The sequence below is a fragment of the Branchiostoma floridae genome, unplaced genomic scaffold (assembly GCF_000003815.2).
Source record: "Branchiostoma floridae strain S238N-H82 unplaced genomic scaffold, Bfl_VNyyK Sc7u5tJ_1363, whole genome shotgun sequence".
Classification (NCBI taxonomy): domain Eukaryota; kingdom Metazoa; phylum Chordata; class Leptocardii; order Amphioxiformes; family Branchiostomatidae; genus Branchiostoma; species Branchiostoma floridae.
In genome coordinates, this window is record NW_023365708.1 from 20,007 (window position 1) to 29,105 (window position 9,099).

The 9,099-nt window shown below is 42.3% G+C and overlaps 2 protein-coding genes and 2 non-coding genes across 5 annotated transcripts in view; 3 read left to right on the top strand and 1 right to left on the bottom strand.

Moving 5' to 3' along the window:
- Window positions 1-1,398: 1,398 nt before the first annotated feature.
- On the bottom strand, window positions 1,399-6,287 carry LOC118407489 (serine/arginine repetitive matrix protein 1-like). The gene is made up of 2 exons (XM_035807973.1): window positions 5,212-6,287; window positions 1,399-3,515 (listed from the first exon to the last, which is right to left on the bottom strand). The coding sequence occupies exons 1-2, from the start codon at window positions 5,787-5,789 to the stop codon at window positions 3,029-3,031; spliced, it is 1,065 nt and encodes a 354-aa protein (XP_035663866.1). The 5' UTR covers window positions 5,790-6,287; the 3' UTR covers window positions 1,399-3,028.
- A 294-nt stretch (window positions 6,288-6,581) lies between these two features.
- Window positions 6,582-6,654, top strand: Trnak-cuu. The gene has a single exon. It is a non-coding gene; the product is annotated as a tRNA-Lys (tRNA).
- A 1,703-nt stretch (window positions 6,655-8,357) lies between these two features.
- Window positions 8,358-9,099, top strand: part of LOC118407494 (E3 ubiquitin-protein ligase DCST1-like) — an 18,673-nt gene continuing 17,931 nt past the window's right edge. The window contains exon 1 of one of the 2 annotated variants that reach the window (XM_035807976.1): window positions 8,358-8,503. In XM_035807976.1, coding sequence (XP_035663869.1) covers window positions 8,366-8,503 — 138 coding nt within the window. In that variant the 5' untranslated portion in view covers window positions 8,358-8,365. The remainder of the gene's footprint in view (window positions 8,504-9,099) is intronic. The other variant, XM_035807977.1, reaches the window with a different exon arrangement.
- Window positions 8,742-8,813, top strand: Trnam-cau. Its single transcript has one exon. It is a non-coding gene; the product is annotated as a tRNA-Met (tRNA).

Consider the following 9,099-nt stretch of genomic DNA (forward strand, 5'->3'; position numbering starts at 1 on the left):
AAACGATACGATGTTATTTGGTAAACATACCTGTAAACATCGTCCCCTTCGGGAGAGCTTCTTTCTCTATTTTCTTCCCCTTGCTCTTCATCCTGTACATTGTCCGTCGGTAGATCGTCCGTTGATCGGTAACTGAATTCCCAGACGAACCAAAATGCGGTTGGAATCAGCAGACAACAGCCAATCCCAAACAGTACAGGCCCTATAACGTGCAGCGTAAGACCTATCAACAGACCTATAACGGCCAGAAAGAGGCCAATTTCAACCAGGATGGCAAAATTGCGGTGTTTGCGGGCTACGTGCCCTCGCCTTCTCTCCAGGATCAGCAGCCATGGCTTGAATCTGTTCGGCCTTCGTCGGCGGCGACGGCGTCCGGTTTCATAATCTGTTATGACGCCTCGCCTGATCAAGTCCCGAACCCACCATGCAGTAACGTCGTCGTTGGTGTGATCGAACCAGGAACGGGAAGCCATCGGAAAAAGTCCGTCTCACTCCCCCGGCCGTTCATCCGCGAATTCGCGTTAGATAACCGCCTCTACACGTTAGGTAACCATGCTTAATGGCATAGCCCACATAGGGACTTAGATACAGAGGTATTTTCTTGAACAAGGTCATCTATATTTATCGGGATGGTTCGATTTGATAATGGCAGTTCAGGCTGCGAGTACGGTTGGCACAAGGCCTCTCTACGGGACAAAAAATAGTAGAAACTGGCCAAAATAGGGCGAATGTTGCATGAGTTGGCCGACCCAAAGGAGTGCACATCCGCTCACATTGAACTGCTATGATGGTCATATTCTCCTGGCAAATTAGTTCCGCTGTTTGACAGACTTCTACTATTTTTGAGCTAGCTCAAGAGGCTGTGACATAAGAGCTGTTTGCGTTTCCTTTTCTATCACTGTGTAACATTAGATGACGTATGTTAACTACCAAACTTTAGTTGTATGTCGCAATGGTTTGATTACTTACCCATAAAGATCAGTGTCTTCTTTCATATGACTCTCATTTGGTAAAACACCACAGGAAAAAGAGGGGACGGTACAATGATGATAGATGTGGCAGCCATGATGTTGATGATTTGTAAGTAGAAAACAACATACCGAGCCAGGAAGTCCTAAATAATGTGATTCTAGTTTTGCTTTTTTGATGAAAATAGGGTCTCAAAACGAAGTTTCTGGCTGGGGGAACCGTTTAACATGGGACCCTTTCAAGGCGAGGGGGTTTTCGGCACCATTAAGAAAGTACCATTTTGCCGTGAACGCGTGAAGGTTACACGGATGACTATGCCACTTCTCATACAATTCTTCCTTTCCTGTGGTGCCACCTTATAACTTGACTTCCTGTTTCTATATTTCTAGTATTGCAACAATAGATGACAAACTAGTAAGAATCAGTCCATTTCAGAGCCAGATCTTTTATTGCCATTATTGTAGAGATATCTATATATGGCCTCCTTCGGTCAATATTGACCATGGTAAAATCCTAATTGATATATCTATGACAAAAGTTTTACACAATGTTGCACCTATACTTTTCCCGACTGAAGAAATGGTGTAAGTAGTTATGGAATACCATATAATAGTCTTGAACAGCGTCTTAGTCTGGACACAAGTCTTGGACAGTGTGTTGTGTTGCAATGTTCTTTGCAATGATCCTTGAAACATTGTTTTGAGAAATGCCCTTTGAATCCAGCGTAAAAAAGGTTGATAACATGTTAGCCAGATGTGCTTTTAACACTCTAATCTAATAAAATCAAATGTATTTTTTTCATCACATCCTATAGATACGCAACAATTCACATTGATCATCGAATCTGATGTGTCTATACAGGCAAACAATAATACATACAGATCGAATTGGACAGTACTTTCATACACCATGATAGCTAACTGTATTGCACTGTAATGGAACTCATTTGAATAAAACACGTACGTTCATAGTCAGATAAGACTGTTACACTCATCATCTATCACTTGTACTTATGACGCCAGATGCCGCCCACGTAACATACCTGTCAGCTTCGCCGACTCCCGTATGTCTAATTTAATGTGCTACACACCAAGGCTTTTCTCTTGGAGAAAACGCCAACTTTCGACCTACCAAACATTTTCTTCCAACTATGTTCACCGCCACATTTCCAAAACCATAATGCAGAACCATCTTCTATATCAACTACATTTGTACATACAAATATTAAGAAGAAAACGTTTACTTGACTTCAATATATAGAAATGTCACTTATCATTTTTTTAACAGAGCAGGGGCCGACACCGACTTCCAACCACCTTTATTGCCACATCTTACTTCCGGATGGTGACGTACTCTATCCAAATGGGTCCCCTACGCTGTCCTGAATGAAGACCAGAGGGCTGGTTCAAAAGTTGATGGGTCGCTGGTAAGGTCAAGATCATTCTCCATTGTGTTAAGAACAAAGATGAAATTTCAAGTTATCTACAAACATGAGGACAAATATGCCTCCTAACCCGATTTATTTATCAGTTGTAGAGCCAGTAGATTGTTTGTAGCACATCCCATCGTGCTTTTCGAAATGTCATTCAACTAAATGGCTGACACTCTATGACAAACTGAAATCCAGTGTCAGTGAGCTCTTGTGTATCAAACCTACCTACCTATTTAGTCCCTTGACCACCTGGTCGTTGTGGGGACAAGGTAGACATGAAGACGGAGACTGCCTATGGGTGTATCTAACGTCCGTTATCAAATAATGATATCTGAGGACGTATACAAAGGTGATAAATGTAGTCTATATCGACTACACTGCATCTTCCAATTTTAGGTTTCATCTTCTAATTACTAGAGGATCATAACTTTTTGATAGATGGCATTCATCTCCAAAAATCAAGTGATTTTGGAATGCACATGCTGTAAGCCTAGTCTTCATGTTGCTAAGATGAAGCAACAATTGCCAATATTGTGAAGTAAATGTATGACGTTTTTTGCTGTCTTACCATAGGAAGACAGTATGACGGATGCACAGAATAGTTCAGTTTCCAATATGGCGAATCCATCACACGATTTGAGAGTCGATTGCCCCATCATTCCTTTCGTCTCCCGAGGCCAGAGCCACTTCATATGACGGGGGAGGGGCGCTTGGGGAATCGACCTGTCCGTTGTTGTCACTCGTTGCCTGGTAACGAACAACCGAGTCTCTTCTTGGCACTCCTACTTCAATAGTAACTTCGTTCAGGTCTGCCACAGAACTGTACGTTGGTGGCTGATTGGTGGCTGACTGCCGTCGCAGGGGGTGGGATGCTGTAGCATCTGCGCTTGCACGACTGGATGACCCTCTCTCGGATTCGTTGATGACGTCACTCAAGTTTATGGCGGACGCGTAAGAAGGCGGGGGTGGGGGGAAGCTGAAGTCTGCCGGAGGGGGTGGTCCTGGGGGCGAACGGCCTCTAGAACGTGAGGGTGACACTGATGTAGAGCGGCTGACGTTGTGACCAGGATTTAGGGTGTCGTCGGAACCAGCTCGACACTGTCCTTGAGTTCGACTGAAAGGACATTGAAACATTTAAACTGATTAGAAACATTGACGAGTGACGAGAGGGTCAAATTAGGTCTTTTCGATAATTTATAATGACCTATTAATGTATCTTTGATTTTAGCAACTACGAAATAATAAAAATCCTTGTGATTTATTGTAGCTTTTAATAAATAAAGAGTCTTGGACACGTGTAGTAAAAGATTTTTTAAAAAAACGACAACGCCCAACGTGGGGCTCGAACTCACGACCCTGGGAAGAGTCCCATGCTCTACCGACTGAGCTAGCCGGGCACTGTCGCCGTTGTCTCACGTATTATTATCTGACACCAAACGTATGATAAAAGACATCAGACATGTTTTCTTTTACTAGACTACATTCCTTGGAAATTACGATCTTTTAACCCTATCCAGACCGGGGAGGAGGGGCTAAAAGTGCCCGCACCAACTTTGACGTCGTATAACTAGCGAACGACGTGTGCTAGGACTACGAAACTTGGTGACTTTTCTTAGAATATTGTTGGCAACAGTACTGTGAAAAAAACTTTAGTTTGTGATTTTTCGTGTTGCCATGGCAACGGGTTTCTGACAGGCATATTTTCCCAAATTTACTAATTTCAGTTTGAATTATGGGATTTCATGGTTTTATTGCTAGATCAAACTTGTTTATTTATATCATTAACATCCTGTGTAATTTCAAGTTACATTTCTAATCAAATATTCATAATCTATGCTAATTTATGACGTCATTGGTCAAAATCCAAAATGGCGGACAATGTCATTTACGACAAATTCATGTAATTTTTACTCAAATACCGTCAAAAATCTTTTATTTTCTTACAAAACACAATCACTGGATCATTTTTAGTCCATTTCTATTGGGTTTTGTGGTTATATGTGGAAAAAGTAGTATTTTAGAAAATTCAAGCTTGTCGATCCAAGATGGCGGACATATGACTTCATTTTCTGACGTCATATAGACGTCAGTGTCGTCGTCATTGGTAAGAAAAGACTTGGCACACTTAGACACTAAAAAGATAAGCTTTATAGTAATCATTTTGTTAAATACATTTGTTTAGCGGAAATTTCATATTTGGACGATTTTAGCTCAAAATATGACATCATGACGTCATAATTACGTCATATTAAGTCATAATGATACCAAAATTACAGAAAATATAAAACTTCCTAGTACATCATCCCCTCCAAATTTGGTGATCTTAACCCAAGCCGTTTTGAAATTACGAAAGGGGGGTCAAAAGAGCGTTGTCCTAGGAATCCCCAAAAAGCCTGGTCTAGATAGGGTTTAAATGGTTCAAACCACCTAGCAAAATGGCACTGTCTAGAGAAAAATAAAGAAAAGAAAATCACCGAGTCGATATGTATAGACCACAGCAAATAACAATACCTCTATTCTTCATAGAGGTAAAAATTACCGTAATGCATGATGCGTCTTTTAACTTTCTCCCGCTTAGAGTGGGTGCCGTCCTAGTTTTATTAATACCCCGGTATAAACTAACTCGTATGGCCTCCATACAAGTTCGCCTGAACAAATCATTGCATATGTATTTTACGGAAAATATGACTGCAGCTAGGCATTAGCAGACACAGGAGGTCAAATATATTCCCCAGGGATGCATGTTCGCCCCCATGTAATCCTCTTTTTTAAATTATATGAATGTTAGCATTAATATGAATTGTTCTCACCTGCGGTCACGGGAACGTGTGAGGGGTCTCAACGTAGGCCGTGGAGATCTTCTCTCAGTGTTAGACCTTCGTCTGTCCCGGGAGCGTTCATCCTCTTCCCCTTCAGTCTCCCTGACATCCGTGTTTCCGTCCGACGCCGCACGGCACCTCTCCCTACCGCGTTCCCTCGCTCGCCTCCCGGCGCGTTGTTCATGTTGCTCCGCCCCCCTCTGGGACCTCTTACGGGAGCCCTCGACTCCCGTAAATCGACACATGAACACGCATCCACTGGGCACGAGCAGCAGCACTCCAAAACAGAGGAAAAACAACCCTGTAATTTTCATGTTCACGATTTTTCCAGAGTTGTCTTTCGGATTCGTGATTTTGTTGAAGGCCACCAAGCTCATGATGAGTCCTATGACGGCAAAAACGAAGCCAACCTCTATTAAGATGAGCAGCGCGCCGTGGGATTTGCCGCCATCTCCCCACCATTTCTTCTTGGGCCTCCGCTGCGGCGCTGGAGGAGGATTCCCGCGGGTGGGAGAGGCCAGGTTGGCCCTGAAGGTCGGCGAGAGTCTTCCCCACAACATCGGGATCATCTCTCTTGACGGATCGCTGAAATTTGATCAAAGCATCGCTACAGTGCAGGGGATACCTACGCCATCCTCTTCATGTACACAAACAGCATCGACATGAAAATATTGGGAACCTACAGCTTCCGGGTCAAGGGTTGTCTGTATGGATTCCCGCAATAAATTCCAGGAATAGCTCGGACTGGATCCACTGTCATTACAGGCACGTACGCTGCTGCTAACACGTCATTAGATATGCACGTCACGCGTTGCAATCTATCCTTAATGCACAACATGTCTGCGGGGAAAACGTATCATGCGATTCTATGCACTAGGCAATGTTAATATTGATATATTGGTACATCATACTTAGGCACCGTGTTTTTGCAATTATATTTTCGGTTCATACCTAATTCATTAGAGAATTTGATTTTAATACTGATATATACTGATTTGTATAATGTCACCAACCGCGATAATTCAATTGGCATAACATTGCAAAGCGATGTTAATTGTTATGATTCAATACTAGTGATTTAAATCTATTCCTTTTACAGTTACACTACCTTCAAGTTCGCAGCATTTCCAAATGATATGAGTCAATGATTATCGCAAGCAATTGTCTTTTTTGCATGAAGGTTATCTCAAAGTTATCAGTGCTTTCCTTCTCCTTCCCATGGGGGACACATCAGTCCTCATCATAATATGTGCAACAATGCATCATATCCTTAATTGCCGTATGCCCATTTTGCAAGAGAACATAGTTGAACACATTTATCGTTCTTGGGAGTAACAACTACAGCATGTACGTGGCAAGCAGCCCGGCTAGCTCAGTCGGTAGAGCATGGGACTCTTAATCCCAGGGTCGTGGGTTCGAGCCCCACGTTGGGCGACATTATTTTTTTCTGAAACTATTAGTAGTAGTATTCGACGTCTTCTAATTAGCATAGCTTATGTTCATTACGTATTTAGCAGATCGATTACCCTTAGTATTCATTAAACATTGTTTTATTGACCGTCTATTTTGTGTGCTGTACTCGCAGGGTTGTCTGTGTCCGAGAGCATTTCACTTCGTGAATGGCAGAGTCTGTGTCTGTGACTAATAAATGTTCTCTCACACAGAGCAAAAGTTATCTGACTCACAGAGAAGGATCAGTCTGTGTGGGGAAGAGTATTTGCTCTGTAATTTTAAGTGGGCGAGAAATTCAGGTTGTGTCGGAGAGAATGTTCTCCTCGCTCACCCCCCCACCTAACTCCTTCAGCTTTTCCCCCTACCCGTTCACCTTTTCCCCCGGACTTCCCCTTAACCCCCGCTGTACTTCATCTGTGCCCCCGTCCTTCATCTTTACCCCCGGTGTAATTCCGCTTTTCCCCCGCCCTTCTGCTTTACCCCCAATGGCCGCCGTCAACCCGAATTTCACGTAGTCGAGACGAAAATCGTTCGGAAAGTAACAATAACGGTTGCGCCACGGAACATGAAATAGCCTATTCTCTAGTACACATTCTGTGCCACCTTTCTGCCAAGTGGCGTTTCAGATCTCCTTCCCATTCTGAACTGAAAAGCCATGTGCCGTCAGCAGCGCGTCGTTTTTCATGATAGGACTTTCAAACTTGTCACATATATAAATTTAGATGAGAAAGAGAGAAATATCAATGCATGTTAATTATGCAAATGACGGTCTCATAAACGTGTAGACGAATCGTCATGATTTTTAGTATGTAGATAGCCAAAGGGAAGACTTACATGATGGAATTCTGATTATGCAAATTGACAGCTAATGTGCATAATTAACGAGGAACGTATGTAAATCCACTGCATTCCTTTATAGGACTTTCAAACTTGTCACATTTGTAGCTGAGAAAGAAAGAAATATCTACACATATTAATCATGCAGATGATGATCTAATTTGCATAATTAATGGAAAAATATGAATGTGTTGACGGATTGTCATGATTTTTGGTATGTAGATAGCCTAAGTAAAAACGTACATAATGAGGTACTAACTATGCAAATTAACAGCTAATTTGCATAATAAATGAGAAAACTGAGAAAGGTGGCAGAGAGCAAGAGGTGTATGTTTGGGTCCGCTAACGTCTTTTCTTGAACTGCAGGAGCCGGTATAGTTTACTACTTTCAAAGAAAATATGTCAAGGAGGGATGAAGGATCATGATTCTTGGTATGCTGATAGCTTAAGTGATGCTTGATACAATTAAATATATTATGTAAACAGGGATCTAATGTGTATAAGCAATGGCGAAATGTTATGAACCAACTCCAGGCATATAAAATAAGATGTAATGAGTAACACATTTATGTCTACAGACATCATTCTAAATAACAAACCTGGTTTACACCCCGTTCATACCAGGATTCGCGTATCCGGATATATCCTTATTCGCGGCGAATCCGGATTCGCGAACCCTGGATATATCCTGATTTACGCCGTATCCGGATATATCCCGATACGTGAATCCTAGTATGAACGGGGCCCACATCTGGAGGTGGATTTATCCGGATTCGCTGTGGGGTGAACCCTGGTGTGAACGCAATAGGATTCACGTATCCGGATTCGCTGTTGGATCTGACGTCTTGTATCGAACATGCCTTCCCTAGAACATGGAAACAAACAAAAACTTCAACGGATACAACGAAATCGTTCTAAAGAACGCCATTCTACTCGTGATTTCTGTCCTCAAAGTGAAGACAACGCGACTTTGGAGTTGAAGGTAAAAGACCAGGTAAGTTTCTTTTGTGAGTTCAAGGTGTGGATCTTTTTAATACGGGAACTAAAGGCCGCTAGGTCCCAAACAGCGCTCGTGTAGGCTGGCGTTAAAGCCAGGGTTAGTATTTCCTAAATTGTATACAACGTTCAAGCAAGGTGGTTGAACCTTTTTCAACCTTCTTGGTTCAAGATTGTTGATAAATAGTTGGTCTGGAAACAATAGAGTACACAATTCGGCAGGTATAGCCATCGCTAGCAGCATGGCGCAGCGGAAGCGTGCTGGGCCCATAACCCAGAGGTCGGTGGATCGAAACCACCCGCTGCTATAGACTATCTTTTTTGTAACTTATGCAGTGCACCTGATATCTGCATAGAAAGCGTAAGTTTTGTACGAACCTGTGATTTTTATGTTAAAGCTCCTGTCTATTGTTTTCATGTTGATCCGGACTGAAACAATCTAGCACGTTTGTGAAGATTAGTCATCCAGGATACAATAAATTGAAGATGATTCAGTCTATACTTTTGGATAATCATCAAATTCTAATTAGACGTTTCGAACGGTGTCCACCGTTCTTCATCAGTGAATGAAAATGAAGTTGTGCAAATTTGCGA